The 16,661-nt window shown below is 39.1% G+C and overlaps 1 protein-coding gene across 36 annotated transcripts in view; it reads left to right on the top strand.

Annotated features, from left to right (window-relative positions):
* NCKAP5 (NCK associated protein 5) overlaps positions 1-16,437 on the top strand; it is a 440,024-nt gene extending 423,587 nt beyond the window's left edge. For all 36 annotated transcript variants that reach the window (XM_080599361.1, XM_080599367.1, XM_080599364.1 and 33 more), the window contains one exon: positions 14,779-16,437. In XM_080599361.1, the coding sequence (XP_080455487.1) occupies positions 14,779-15,060 (282 nt within the window). In that variant the 3' untranslated portion in view covers positions 15,061-16,437. The remainder of the gene's footprint in view (positions 1-14,778) is intronic.
* The last annotated feature ends 224 nt before the right edge of the window (positions 16,438-16,661 follow it).

Below are 16,661 nucleotides of genomic sequence, written 5' to 3'. Positions count from 1 at the left end.
CCTTAACTACTCTAGTTTTATTCTCAGTAAATAAAATCCCAAGTGATTAATATCTGAATAATTAACAGTTAAACATTTTAAAGTGATTTTTCTGACATCCTATTGCACATGCAAATATCCCGTGTGTTACTGAATACTTGACATAGCATACTGTAAAAAAAATACATCAAATGGATTTGGGAGGATGAAGAATAAAGCAGAAGTGGGTGGGAATGAAGAAATTAAATATGAATATATTATATGGCTAAGTCTTTTAAAATTCAAATGTTAATCATATATTAATACTCTGTGATATTTCTTATAACAGAAGTGTCTAAAATTCACCAAGATACTGTATATGCAGAAGAGTTGCCAGACTGGGAAACCTGTTGCATAACACACGTACTGAGATGCAAAGCAGATTTGAAATGCAAGAGCTTTTCAGACAATGCCTGAAAATGGTGGATAAAAGTAGCTAAGCAGCCAGCACACTTTCTGATCACTCTTGTAAGGATTATTTTGTCTTGCATGGCCTAACTGCCAACTGCAGCCTTACTTGTGGGCACTGATCAGTAAAAATAGAGGCCAGTTTTTCCAAGCTTCATTTCCTAATGGTGGTACCTAAATTCATGTTTAGACACTTCAGCTGCCTTGTTTTCAAGGGTGCTAGAAAATTGCAGCTTTTGCTGATGTCTGTGACAGGTTCTCATATTGGATCCTGTGAAAATCATGGTGTTTACATAGGTGCTCAAAACCTGGTTCAGATATTCTCCCTCTGTCTGGCAGAATTTACACCCGTAGCATCCTACTGCTGTGCGTTGGCTCATGGGCAACGTCAGGGAACCTCGGCAGGCAATTTCCCGTGAGTTAAAGGGAAGGCCAAATGCTGGGTATTTTTTAATCTGCTCCTACAATGTTACGACTAAGATCATATCATATAATGAAACTGTTTGTACTTCTATACCTATTTCTTTATTGCATTTTCCATACCATTAGAGTATGACCGACTGTAAAATGCTAAAACTCTATCATCTATATCATTTTACAGAATATTTTTATCATCACTGTTACTGGAACAGAGTCCATTGTTTCTGAGAACCACTATAACAAGCCAGGACACCAAAGAGTTCAACATTTCTAATGCAGTATTTCTATAAATAAATTAGTTTGTAAAAAATGGAATCTGTATTATGCCATCATCAGTAGCACAGTGATGAAAACAGAGGCAGCAGAGCAAGCCAAAGAACAGCAGTCACCATCTAAAACAGCTGAGTAATGTGGAGAGATGTAGCCTTCCTCATTATCTGATAAAGACTGAATAGTCTTCGGAGTTTCTGTTTGCTTGTGGTAGTTTCATCCCTTGCAGTGGTGATACTAGAAGATGAAGGTGTCTGGCTGTGTAGGAAATCTAGGTATAAAGACATTTACCTTCTTGTCTTGTTCTACAGGGCAAATACGGTGGATGTTGATGGCACCCACTAGTGCCACATGCTCTCCATTTAGCTTAGCAATGTCCTTCTGTCCTTGTGAAAGTGTTTGGGAGCCTGCATGTTCTCTACCACAGCCAAAAACTTTGATACTGACTGGGGAATGCTCTGGACTGGGGATTTCAGGTAGCTCCTGCCATTCCTGTGAGAAATGGAGCCTCTTTTGCCTCCATGTCCTGTTCCCCAGAAGGTCATTTGATGTGGAGTCTGTATGTCAAAGTCCAGATTTATAACAATATGCTTAGCATTATGTAGGTATTTACCATGCATATTTACTCAGGGGTAGAAGTTACTCAGTGTCCATAGGCCCTAGGACACAGAGCATGAAGAGAAACTTCTCCGTAGGCTCCAGAGGCTCTGAATAGCAGAAATCCCCCAAGCTTTCAGACAGGGCAGTCCAATAGAAATAAAATTACAGACAACTCCAATTGATATATCAGAGTCTGGCTTGCTGTTGCTCATGGCATTAGCATTTGCTAACCTGTGCTAAGCCAATTTTGTGAGACAGTTGGGAGTTTAACAAACCTCTTTCAGATTGCATTTTGGAAGAATCTCAAGCATGGGGGAAACTGGTTGTGGTCTGTTCATTGCAGCAGATGGTATCCCATTTGGTGTTTGTTAGCTTTGTTTGCAGCTCAATATTTTGTTTCTAGGGGAACTCAGTAAGTTAAATAATTTATCTCTCTAATGCATTAAGAGTCTGATCCAAAGTCTACTGAAGTCACTGCAAAACATTTGATTAACTACCACATACACTGGATCAAATGCCAGGTCCTGTATGATGAAGAGCATTTCAGATGCACTGTAGTGAGGAGAACAACAGAGGCCTCTGCATCAGTTTTTTCCACAGAGAATTTTCTGCATGCAAAGAAAAAAAATAATTGTTCAAATAGTGACAAAGTGCTCAGCAGTTAAAAATGCAGGGCTGTGGAGATTAGGGTAATGGTCTGGCTGACTGTCCAAACTGCCAAACTTCTCTTGATATTAAATTTCCCATTTTTAAATAAAGAATATAAATAATACCTTCCAGCTGCATTTAGAATGTAATCTGACTGCTCTGAGGGCTTTGAAGGCCCTATTGCAACGCTAAGCAAGTAATCGGTGTCACTTCTCATCAAGCACTCTTACTCACGAGAGGATCTCGCAGCACAAGGGCTCACCACAAACACGTTTCCCCTTTGCTAAGGAATCTTCAGAACATCAGAAGCCAGTTTACACCCTGATCCTGCCCTGAGTTTTGCGTGAGCAGAACTGTGCCACCTTCAGAGGTCGTACTGTCCGTGCAGAGCTCCTCACTGTATCGGCATAGCGGAAATTTGTATTCCATTCTTACAAGTATTTAAATCCTGAATAATCTAAAACATTGAAGAAATCAGCATTTTAAAGATTTGATTTGTACTCCAATAAATACCAAATGCCTGTTCATTTTCAACAATTTTCAAGTTACTAATTTGCTAATAAGGCTGGGAACTGCTTTGTTTTTCTCTAAGTTTCCTGTTTGTGTCATCATTGGTCATTCACAAATGAGTGCACATTACCTCTACAACGTGTCTGCATGAATTCCAGTTGTATTTTAGTCCTCCTAGTGGCCTATTATATTAACAATATGATCATCTTTATTTTAGGCATAAGAACACGTTCTGCACTACCAGTATCTCACAACAGTTTGCAGTGTAAATACTGCAGTAACACTTATGTATTGCTGAGGGCAATAAATCTTCCACAGCATTTGTCCAACAAATCCACTCATGTGGCTGGCTATCACTTCACTTACACATTTCTGTATTTATACACAAACTGTAGCAAAATCAATACAAAAATATTACATTATTCTGTCACTGCAGGGAAGCCCGCAGTGGGAACAGGAGACTGAATCCACGTCTTCATACTGAATTCCTTCTTTGCTCATTCCTGACAAAGATTTTCTCACAGCCAAATAGGGGATCGGACCCTGCGGAACTGTGGTTCCCAACACGTGCTTTCATTGGGCTTCGGTTCTCTGGAAAAATAAAAAAAAAATAAAAAAAAAAGCCTTGTCGGAAAAACATCTCACATTCAAAGAGATTTTTATAGCCTGGATGGACTCAGCACAAACTACCAGCCTTGCGGATCCTGTTAGCTGCTTAGCCTGAACCTTGCTGGCATCTGGGGGCGGCAAAGGTGGTAAGACGAAGGCCTGTCCAGCACACGTGGCTTTCAGTTCTTGCAGTTTGGAGGCTGTGCCCCTCCCAGAGAGTCTGCAGCCACCAATGCCTCCTACCAGCTCCAGGTGAGGGACATCTTCTGTGCCTGGTTGAAACACAAGTAGGGTAGAGGTTCTCTTGACCTTAAACAGATGTGCTTGTATCTAAAGGATGAAGCAAACAAACCTAAAAACATAAATTAACTACAATTCCCCCAGATCACACCCAAGTGATATGTTTATTAATCAAAATTTGTATCACTGCTTTAATTTTGTGAGGAGGTGAGCTGAACACTTATGAAATCTCCCAGCTGTGGGAACTTCCATCTGCATCTCCAGCAGTAGTCGTCTTGATGCCCAGCATTATTCTGCTTATTCACGGTGTTTCTTTTTGATCATCCTTTAGAGCTGGGCTAAGGAATACCATCTACAACCTGCATTTATGACCAGAATTGCCTATTCCCTGCATGCAGCCCTGTCTGTCTCATTTCCTTTTGGATTAATCCCCAGGGTTACTGGGTCACAGCCCAGGACCCTATCCTTGAGTTGTCTGATAAACATGAGATTAGTTGCAACCTATATTTTTTCCATCAAGATACGTTTTGGTCCACTGACTAAATTATCACATCTAGTTTTAGCCTGTTTCTATTCTTGGCATTGTCACCACCAGCGCAGGCATCCTCCTTTCCTCCGGTGACTGACGGCTGCGTCAGATGCTCCCGGATCCTCGGCAGTCAGGCGTACGGCAGGGCGCAGAGTGCACCAGGTACTCCGCAGCCCAGGTGAAGGGGCCCGTTCCCTGACACCAGCCGAGCAGGGGACAAGCGGGAGGGCTGAGCAAGGAAGCACAGCTGCTAGAGCCGTGCACTTCTGCTGCCTGATGGACGCAGGCAGGACGGCTTACGTGTGTGCAAAGTGGCATTTGGGGAGAGGCAGGCACCCAATGAGTGTGAGCACGTAGCACCAACGGTGGCCAAACAAATCTGGAATAATGATGGAGGTGAGACTAGGGAAGCACCTCAAGCGGGGAAGCCGTGTAGCAGACACCTGCAGATCTCTACGCCTTCGCTGGGGATCTGGCAGCCTGTGCCAGCGGGCCTCTGAGTTAACAAACGTGGCCTCGAGCGCATCTGAAACTCAGCCGTGAATTTCTCAGCTTTTAAATTGCTTTTTTTTTTACTTGATTATCTTCCAACAGTTTTTTCTAATTCTTGATTAATTTTTGGTTGGCTATTTAATACATTGTTTGGTTAACTAATTCATGTAGCTGTTTGTAATTATTGCCTTACTATAAAATCATCTTAATAGAAGGTTGGTTGGTTTTTTTTGTTGTTGTTTTCTTTCCAGTAGAATAACAAGTTATTTTATTATTCAAACAGGGCTTACTTCCTGCTGTTTTCAATAAGATTTTTAATAAATATGTAAATTTAAAAATTAATTTACTGCATACGTTTGGCAGCATGATTCTTGAACTGACAAAAGGTTGATGGATTGTAAAATTATCCCCCCTAAAAATCATCAGTCATAGTAAACAGAATTTATCAACCCCTGGTAATTTTACAGCTTTTTCCTCATCTTATCTTCTGTTAGGAACTCACTTAAAATTGATTATAATATAGTATATTTCTAGAACCGTAATTCATTCATAGATTAATTAGATTTTAGGTTAATATCCCATCATGGTATGGGACATGAGCCAACAGTGTTTTCCAGTTGTTACAGAACTGCAGCAGAGAAACCTTGATTACTGTTCCCATGTGGTTTAACCGCCAAGACTAATCACTAATCAAATTCCAACCACATAAAATGGAACATCCTTCATAGCATTTATTTCCTAGCTGACTTATACTATGGGCTCTTTATTGATATGACTGGATGTACTGAAATGAACTAAATATTGCAAGAGGATTTTTCCTTCTACTTTAATTTGGTTCTGCAGCCTTTATCTGAAACTCTTGCTCAAATTTTCTGTGCATGTTGTGCCTCTGTCCCTCAAAATGTTCTGCCCTACAGCAAAGTTAAATTGTTTGCATAGATTTAGAAAGTACTTGTAAGTAACTGTTCTGTTAGGTAGGATTTGATGGCAGATGAACTTAAACACAAGTTTCCACTCTGCAATTCATACTTTGCTTGAATAAGTACTGAAAATTGTGCAGATCATAATGCTGAAGAGGCAGCGAGTGCAGTCACGTAACGAGCATTATTTGCACCTCTCCTGTACCAGTGCACCCTGATTACAAGGGAGCTTTTGCAGTCTCACTGCACGGGATCAGGAAACAGAACACGAGCAGTTCAGGCTGCAACAGGTCTACGGAGAAGGCAGCCAGCTCTACAGGTTCTTCCTTCGCTGCCTCCAGGAGCACTCGCCAGTGCAACGTGTGATGGGATTGCCCAGCTGCACCCTCCTTTAGGGAGGGCCCTATCCTCTACCCAATAGAGCATCTGGGGGCATTCGTTACTGGTTTCCGGAGGCCAGGTGTCACAGAAGGGGAGAGGGCAATGGTTTGGGTTAAATTCATTAGAAGTAAAAAAGGCCTCCAATATTTAGAGAGTTGATTAAAGTCTGGAATGGAAAGGAAAATGACAGCTCCTAAAATAATCGGTTTTGTTGGGATGGGGTTGGTGGCTAAGCATGTTAATTCAGACTTTTTTTTTAAGAATAAAGAAAACCTGTACTTCTGCCTGGTGAGAGCTTGGGAGAGGTGTCATTCTGATGTGTGTGCACCAAGTACACACCATGGAGGCTCCCTCCACAGTGGCTAAATGTGCAGTCATGCAGAGGTGGACTGATGGGTCTGGAAAGATTGCTTTTCTCTTCCCAGCTGTCCTCCTCAGAAGCTAAAAATGAGAAAACTACTGGCTGTGGAGCGCACTCCTGTTTATAAATGACCTCTGTGAATCATCTCTAGAACTTGTAAGAGGGGACATTACCTTTCTGTCCTCTGCAGATCTCCCAGCAGAGATTTGTACTCTTTGAACTCACCTACAGACAACTCAGTCCTGTTAGCGTATACAAGCCAGTTCTCATAGCTGGAAAATTATTACTATGTGGTGTCTTCATACTGCTGATTTGCTCTTGATCCTGCCACTTAACATTGCTCCTTCTCTACCTGCTCCTTCTGTCTTTTTGTCATTAGGTTAGCTGATGTGCCTAGGGTACTCAGAGGCTAACCTGGAGGGAATCTAGTCCAGTACTCAGAAGAGAGGATTACTAGTGGGGAAAGTCATTACCCACTACCAACTGCCACTTGCAGTACAGTCTTGAAGTGCAATTCCGCTTTCCATCAGTATGCTGGGTGGCTGACATACAGACATTACAGGCCAGGAACTCAGACACCACTAGAGAGTGAGAGGATAAGTGCCCTTGTAATTACCAAAATAAAATAGTCTTGTTCAAAAAAGCCAAAGGTGGAAGATGAAGACAGGTAAGAACACAGCTAATACTTGGGAACAGTAGTCTGAGAAGAGTTCAGCCATACAGAAAAATGCCCCCGATTACTGAAAATGTCAGGGAGATTATACGTTGTATGAGTGGGATCCTGCATTTACTGGATTTGAGACGATTTTTTTTGCTACAGTCTAATGTGGGATAGAATCTGTCTCTTTAGGAGCTGCACTTTGCATTAGCTTTCAAAAATCTTTCTTGAACTGTGCTTTTTGCCCCTTTCTTGATTCAGTTCTAAGTGAGTATCTCAATATATAGAAAAAATCCTCCAAATTGGTCTAGAATAAAATTGTAGCCCATTGTTCATAAAGCCTCTTCTTTATTGAAACAAGCATCCATGCTTTCATCAAGGTAACTCCTCAGTAGGACATAACCTCTTTATACTTAAATATTGCTTGGTAAAATGCAATCTGACAACTGAAACAGTGAAGTTCTTTAGGACCACATAGTTCCAGTAACATTCAGTAGGTCATCACTGACAAAATGACCTTAAACCTGATTTTGTTAAGGAATGGTATCGGACTTCAGATGGTTTAGTCAAGTTCAATAACTTTGTCACCTATCAGTGTGAATTTTTTTACTGTGATTTTTTTCTCATCACTAAAAAATCAGAACAATTTTGTTATTGAACTCCCTCCATGAGTAAAGCTAAAAGGATCTCTCAAAAGTAAAGTGTATCCTATGCATGTCTTGTTCATTTTCAGTCTCTTAAGTTCTAAAAACTGAGCATCAGCTTCCTTTTTCACCATGGGTATTTCTTCCTTAATGCCTTGTGATGAGCCTCTGATTGCACTAAGCATTGCTTTTAGTGGTCAGGTTCCTTCTGTGAGAAGCAAAATCGGTCATTCCACCAGTGTGAACAGTCAGGCCTGATCATCTTCTGGAAAAGTACATATTTAATTGATTTTCTTTTTAATATCTCTTCTCAACACACTTGACTGAGCACATGTGTATTACATGGTCACCATTTTCCAAGGTATTAGTATTATATTTTCTTACTCAGTTTTAAATGAACTTGCCCACACATCCATCAGTGACCATCCTGATGCACTACAAGAAAACAACCATATTTGTGACATTCAGTTCTTAACTGAGCAGAAGGTAAAAGGTGAGATTTACCTGACCTTGAAATTGGGTCCAAAGTTCAGGTTTATTAAATTATCCAAAAGCTCAAAGAGGTTTGGTATATACCTAATCAGGTCAAACAATTTTGTTCTATCATCAACAACAAAAAAATCATCCACTTTGTAAATTGTGAAAATGAGATTCTTGGCATTAGACTGCTGATTGCACCTTGTCATCTCATCATTTTGTGAAAACTGTGCTTTTAAAACTGTAAGTTGCAGTTCACTGAAATATCTTTTATCTTCTAAACTGCATGAGGATTCAAGCCAGGCAACCTAAGTCTCAATTCCTCAGTCACCTATTCATTAAGCAAAAACTATTTTGTCCAGATCTGCAGTTATGAATCATGCACAATACATGCTAATCAGCTTTATTTCCTCTAAGGTAATTTACTTACAATTCAAGAGCATCAGAAATGCTGTCTTTGCGGTACTAAAACTTAAATGTATTTGTAGATTGTTACACTCCTAAATAGAGCAGGCAAGCTTTGGTTCTGTTGTCATTGTTATATTACCATAACGCCAAATGTGGTTGATATTTCCCTATGCGTATGTGGCTATCTCATAAACTGCTGAGCAGACTCATGAACTTAGGAATACTTCGTATCAATACATCTCTTCCCAAGAAAAGACATCGTCAATTATTGTTTATCTTGAAACTTTGATGGTGTTGCCTTGAGAATGTCATTTTCTGTAAAATAGTCATGGGATTTCTGCTCAAGTAGGAAAAAGAAAAGTGATTCATTATTTCAAAAATTATTTTACTGTCAGTCCAGAAAATGGATGAAAGCTTCTGACAATATACAGTGGAGAGCAAGGTTTAACTTATTATTTAAGGTTATGCTTTAAAGGGAAAGAAGTTCAAACATCACATTTTTAGCTCAGCTGTAATACAGCGGAGGTCATGCAGTTACAGCTTTCACCTTTGTAGTTTTCCTGGATGTGTCTGTATGACTATTTTCACTGTGGAGTGTTACCTGTCCACCTGATGTGCTCATCAGTTTGGTTAAATGAGGTCTGGAGATTGTTCACTTTCCACAGGTAGCCTACCATTGCGTTCTGTCCTGGCTAGCTGATAGAAAACTACTCCACAATAGCTCTCAAGGGTAGCTCTTTTTACGTTACACCTTTTTACTCAACGCAAAAACCTGCAAACCAGTAGTGAAACACCATTCAGTGAGACGTTACTTCCCATTACAACAATATATCCCTGATCAGAATATTGCTCTGCAATAGTGCATCTATTTTACAAGAAGCTATGAACATATTAAAAATGTCCTACTAAACTTTATATATGAGCAATCTATGTAATGCTGCAACTGCATATACCACTCAGACGCATTGTGTCATAAATACAAAGTACTGGACTATGGGATATCTAAATTTGTAAAACTCTACATTTAAAATAATAAACAGTGGCATTGTGGGTTCAAGTTTACCTTGAATATATGCAGACAAAGTAACTAACAGAATTTTTAAAAAGGTAAAAACCTAGAAAATTGTTCTCACAATAAAGTTTTAAATAACTAAAAAAAAAGTGAACATACTATGTACCTCCTATTAGAGATCAGATCTGAAATGAAAGACCTTGAGTTATACAATTAAATATTGATTCTGTTGATCTATATTTAATTCTCATAGCAATTTAGTTGTTTTTACCCAATAGTGTTTTGCAGTTATACTGCACTTGAAGCAGTGCCCTTTTTGCTTTTGTGTTAATCTAAAAACTAAATTGCCCAGTGCATGAGAGACATAAATAAAGTTCATTTTATTCTTGTGTGTAAATGACTCTGAGTCCCTTAAACTGCTGGTTAACTAAACTTAGACATCTGGAAAATACGTCCATCTTGCAGAATGGTTCATTGCTAATTCTGGACTCTGGCATGCCTTATAAGCATTGCCTGACCTCAAGGCAATCAGAGCTTCTGCATGTTACTACATGGAAGAAGAAATGGACTTGCTGTTGCACTCCCTTCTACATGCCGACTCTGAGCCCTTTGTACCTGTGAAGTAGCCTGTCCTTCTGCCCACCTTTCTGCTACACGTGCAAAACCTTCCTGACATTCAGAGCAGCTCTGGCTAGTCCATGACCACACGGCACTGAACATGCATTCTACCCACATGTAACCTCCCATTTTTAAAGTTTGAAAAAATCTATTTTGATGTATTAATGTAGAAATAGCACCTATTTATAATGCATCAGTGTAGCTGCAGGCTAGTTGTGTTTTCCTAATTTGCTGTGCTTGAAGCGACATGCCAAATTTTATTATATCATTAATGGCTTTTAGTTATTCCCTTTAGGATGATGCCAACAAGGAAACATTATTCTGATTCATGACTCGTGAGTTTATTTCAAAGTGATGTGGCTCGTGGTGAATGTCTGTGTTATGTCAGGTAGAGTTTCTCCTCTTGTAACGACCAGCCACTGCTCACAGGTGGTGTAAGGCACCCCATAACTGACCAGCTCCGAAACTCTGAAACTAGTTAATAAAAGTAAAATAAGCTATAAATTGATCTGCTTTAGGATAACGGGCCATTGCTTTTACAAAGGCACAGTGAAAATTAGTCCTTTCCTGCACTGAGCCTATTTTGGCTTGGGCCAAAATCTGTGACTGCATCTTCTTATCTTTCCCCTGAAGCTAATATTCAGGAAAACATAAATGACCACACTGAATGTAGTAGGCACTTTATTTATTCATAGGACAGGTGCAGAATAGTCAGAAGCAAAGTCAACACCTCTGGGAGGAAATGGCTTTCAGTATTACCCCTCAGAAGAACCATGTCTTGAGAGCGAGAACGTACTGTTGGGCCCATCTTAGCTCTTTTAGCAACACTCAAGAAAATAGCTAAGTGCTTTTCTTTTCTATGGTGATAAAAGCATCTGTTCATCATGCAGAAAGCCACTGTAAATATGGGAAAGGTTTGATTGGAGCCCAGGACCTCGAGGCTTGGTGCTCTGCACACTATTACTAGATCTCACCCAGCTCTCATGGATACAAAATGCATCTGATCTGCTGCCAGATGTTCCTTATCTGCAGGAAAAGCTACCCAGTCTCATTCACGTGACTCTCAAATGCATTAGTAAACTAACTACTTTCCAATGCACAACAGTAGCATCTTTAGGCTAACCCTTGTTCTTTGTGATATCTGTGTCTCTGCTGAAGTCATAAAAATGTACATCGACAGAACTGTGGCCACATTTAACCACATACTTACATGGTTTAGCAAGAGATTCTAGTAGTTGGTTTGGTTTTGCCTTTTGTTTCATCTAGCAGCTGTTGTGGCTGCCCTGAAAAATAGGAAGCTTAATTTAAGGATAGATCTAAATGAATAATCTGATAGTTTTTTCCAGGTTGTATCTATAGTGACTAGAGAGAAGATTCTTAAAGAAGAACTTGAGGTAACATTTGTTCCAAGATGCCAAGTTTACAGAAATTATCAGTGGCTTTTCAACCCCTAGGAACATAATTTTGGTACTGTGGGAAAAAATTATTTGCTGGTTATAGGGATCCTTGTATTAATATCTTTGTGCAAACATTTTAGTTTTTCTCATAGAGCACAGGATGTGAACGTGTTTTCTTCTGTGTGCCAAGGACTGGAATATCATATTTTAACTTTCTAGCTGCAATTATATTATATGACTGTATTTCAAATAAGTTTTAACGGAAAATTTAACAGATTAATAAAGTGTATCTGTAGTCATAAAGCTGTGAGATAAGATCACTCTTATTGTACATCTGATACCTTAGTACAGTTCTAGCATATTAATATTCCCTACCCCAAAGTCTAATCTAGATGACCTCTCATTCTTGTTTAATTATAAAATCAGCAATAGGTGCTGCTAGAGTAATACTACGCCTGAAAGTGTATCGTATCCAAACAGATTTCATTCTACATCAAGTGAAAAACCCCTGTGTATTACTTTCCAGATCACGAGCATTACCTTTACATACTTGCATACTATAGCAATAATGTGTTAAAGAAAGGAAAACTTTATTTATTTATTTATTTGACAAAAGGGTATAACTGGGGATTAAGATGTGGAAAAAGGACAGCTGTACATCCTAAATTATCCATAACTTATTTCTGGACACAAATATTGTCTCTATTTTAGTAATAAATTTTGCTACAACTTTTATCTATTTTTTTTTCCTTTGTTTCCTCATGAATGGTAGTAGGGTCTACTATACTAGTAGCACTTACAGGCATCAAATTTATGCCTCTTATACTGTTCACTACTCTGTATCTTTTGTGAATGGGTTTCATGATGGGCTTCACTTCCGTTCACTTCAATTTCATTTGGTTCAATGATTTTACTTAAAATTTGTAGAGAATACTTTTGTTCCCTGCAGTTTCTCTAATATATTTTATTAACTGTTACTCTTATATTAAATGACAAACTAGGGTGTGATTAAAGTAGGGTTTTAGTCTAGGTCATGCTTGTAGGGTATAATAAATTACTGATACCACATATATGTAGAATATCCTGATGAGTTTGTTCCAGTCTGTCCTGTGATTTAAATCTATCCTTCAGCCAGCCAAATATCCTGCTCTTATTTTGGTACTTCATCTGGACTGCTCTGCGCAGCAAACACTCTAGGTCTCTCTAGTTCCTCCTACTCAACAGTTGAAATTGGCCTCTATTTGAATCAATAAAAGTTTTATCACAGACTTTATTAACACCAGTATTGACTTCTGGCAGGCCCAAGTCTGTGCTAAGCAGACACATTCAATTTATCCAAAGAAAAGCTGTGAAGTGGGAAAAATATATACAAAGAAAAACCGTTTAGTCGTTCGTATAATAAAGTATTTCAGGTTTAGTAGTCTGACAAGCAAAAAGTGCTAATATGTATTTTATTGATGCTATGTCTCAGAATTTTCTCATCTGACCCACAAAGAAGTGAAACAACTGTTCTGATAATAGCATATAATATTTTAAATGAGAGCAAAGAGAAGAACTTTTTGAGCTGAAATTGTGGGAAATTTCTATTGAAGGGTTTAAGTTTGTGTTTGTTCCTGTTACGAAGCGTTATATTCCTCTGTTTCAGAAAATATTGTCATTCCAGACAGTGAAGACCTTAGGTTTAACTGTCATCTAAAACCAGAATCTAACATAACATCCCCTAAAACTTTTGGACTAAAGAACCAAATGGCAGACCCTCAGTTACTAAGACTTTAGCACCTCCTGTTGCTTTGTTTATACTTGCTTGAAACATTTGATAAAAATACCAACCCAATCCAGGCATTGTTAGCTTATGAAAAATGACAGGATCACAACATCGACAGGCATTAGATTGGCATTTCCATTTTTATCTAACTAGCCATAAAAAGAAGCAATCAAACTATGTAGCAATGTCATCTTCTTGCCCAAGGCTTCCAAGGGTGAGCAGCCCAGCACGCATGAAGTGACTTGGAACTTGAATTTTTGCAGAAGTTCTGATGACCATTTATAACTGCATATTTAGTGACCCACATCATCCATACACCTGGCCATGCTATGTTTTCAGTGTGCTTAAAATACCATCTCATTTTCTATCTAAACCGAAATACTAATGTCCTAGATTGACAGTAATTTACTGATTCAATCTATACTATCTGGTGGTAACACTGAAAATGAGCAACGGCTTGCACTCTGACAGCGTATCTCAAAATTCTTGCATCTTGCTTCTCCGAGAGTCCTATGAAACGTTGAACGTTATCTCGTATTTCTGTGATAACATCATCTGTAAGAGCAGTTAGTTACACAGGTTCTGAAACACCCTGTATATGGAAGGCAGGCCATTTTTATTGAACTGCTCCCTAAGCTGTTCCCTAACTATTCCTTTGGTCAGATCTCTGAAGATATCAGTAGGCAACAAAGGGATAAAATTACTCTTGTATAATCCTACTGTGAGTTTTTAATATAAAGTGCTAATACCTTGTCCGGTGCTCCAGCAGAATTACAGCACTTCTCAGAGTAGGCCTGGCCAATATCTGATTGATTCTGGTCTGTACGGATTGGCCCGGTTCAGTATAATTTCCTGTCTTGTTGCTTTCTTTTCTATTAGAGAGGGTGTGGGTTCTTGGAAATCAATAGGCTTACACATGCAAAATGTGAGGTTATCTTCTAGCAACTTTCATTGTTGTCTGTAATTTATAGAAAATGCTATTTTCTCCTCTGAATGCGTCTAAGCATGTTTTTTTTGGCAGACTCCAGATTCCACGAAGACAACTACCCATTTAAACATACCCCCAAAGTACTCTTGAAGGAGAAGATGTAAATTACTATCTGTGAAGAAGCTGAAGATGCTTAACACATACAAATATAGGATCTGCTAGTTAAATTTTTAATAGCACTTACGTGTTTTGTACGTGGAGTCCTGTTTGTCTCAGCAGAATCACCAAAGCTATGATTTATCCTAAAAATGGACATTCATGTTCTATTTAATTATAATAGAGATTTAAGCATCTCCTAATCTATTTCCTTTAACCTTGTGAACTTTGGAAAGAAGGTAGTTAATGGTGTACAGTATGATAACTTTATAAGAAATATGTTTCTAATATTTTCCTCATTTATTACAGAAATTGAAGCAAACTGAAGAAACAAAAGAAGATTCTCAGACTAGATTATCTAAAATTTCCCTGGAGTCTCTCAATAAATTTAACAGCAATACCGTACTTTTATTAGAAAAAGAGAAGAACTGTCTGAGTAAGGTTGAAGGACAAAAGGAAGAAAATGGAAAAAAAGAAGAAGCCTCCTTAAATAGCTCCGATAGGCACGACGTGGACAATTTAGAATCCTTGAGTGATTCTTTGTATGATAGCTTCTCCTCTTGTGCCAGCCAAGGCTCTAATGATGTATAAAGACACCTTCCAGCGGGCTGTGAATGGAGCACTTACAGAGCGAAAGGCAAGTGGGGAGAGGGGGGAGAAGAGACAGTTGTTGAAAATCCTCACTCCAGATCGCTGTACTCACAGCGGGGTATTCCTGACTTTTTTTCTCATGACACAGCAATAAGAAAGGCAGGACTGCATTCGTTGCGATGCAGGAGACTCAACACTGAACACAACAAATGGTTACACACAAAAAAAAAAGTCTTAATTTTGCACTTTTATGAATATTTGTATAGATGTAAATATTTGGGGAAAATATATTTGTAGGGAGAAATGACAGCAATAAATATTAAATTGGTGCTATGCTCCTGTAATGGCAGATTACTAACTTAAAGAACTTGATGTTAATATTAACAAGAAAAGTTGGTAGATTTTTTTAAAAAGATTTATAATTGTTCTAGTCTTAAAACTGTATGTAGAAACACTGCGTGACCATAAACCTGAGCCTGCCAAATCGTCTGTAATAAACTTTCTAGGAGTCCCTTTTATGAAACTTTTTTTATTTTTCATTTTTAGTGCAATTCCATACTCGTGTTCTAGGGAAATGTGCATTTCAGTTACTACAATGTCACAACAGATGTCTTATTTCAAAAGGTTTTTGACTTTTGACGTGGCAAGAAAATGAATAGATTAAAAGGCCCGATACTGCTGGCACTGACTTCATAAATCATGTGCGTAACGGTTTGAAAGATCAGGGCCAGAGTAATTCACTGCTGACACAAATGGGAGTCTTGTTGAATGGGAACTACACAAACGTCTTTAATTCTGACAGCAACAAAGTTTCTCTACTTCTGCCTCCTCTGTAATTATTTCCTATCAATTTCTGAATGTAGCATATTGTGCTATCCTTTGTAGTCCCCATTCGGTCTTAATTAAATCGTAAATGCTAAAATAATTTTTAAAAATTGGAACTCAACTCCTGTTTGTGATACGTGTAGGGAGGATGTGGGTGCTAGCCAGCACTAGTTCAAACATATCTCAGAGCAGGGGGATTGGTGTGTCTTGGTTTTTGTTTTTCTACAGAGGCTGTTTATATGTAAGGGAAAGTCTATTTCAAAGGTTCCGTGTATTTTTTCTAGATGTGAAGTATTTATAACTGCTTTTTGTACAGCGATCTGTAAACTAGATATATTTGGGATATTTCTAGACTCTACAGTTTCTCTAGCACACGCCTGTTAATCTTTGAAATGATATTGTATCATCAGTGTTAATATTTTGTGCAATTTGCTATATTTTAAGTAATTGCGGCCGTAAACTCGCATTGTCCTTTTCGACTTTTAAGAAATTTTCATCGAAGCGTCTTTCTTAAATAAAACCTTCTCTTGTCTAAGTACGTCCGGTGATGCAGTATGTGTAATGTCCGCTGGGGGGGCTGGAAGGGGCACAGGGGGAGCTGGCCGGGGCCGTGCAGTGCCCGCCGGGGGCCGCCTCAGCCCGGTCCCGTAACGGCTGCGGCCGCTCGCGCTGCCTCAGCCCGGCCCGCCAACGGCTCGCGCCGCCTCAGCCGTGCCCCGTAACGGCTCCCGCCAACGGCTCCGGCCGCTCGCGCCGCCTCAGCCGCCTCGCCCCGC

The sequence above is a fragment of the Anser brachyrhynchus genome, assembly GCF_964034855.1.
Source record: "Anser brachyrhynchus genome assembly, chromosome: 7".
Classification (NCBI taxonomy): domain Eukaryota; kingdom Metazoa; phylum Chordata; class Aves; order Anseriformes; family Anatidae; genus Anser; species Anser brachyrhynchus.
This window is presented reverse-complemented; position numbering and strand designations above follow the sequence as displayed.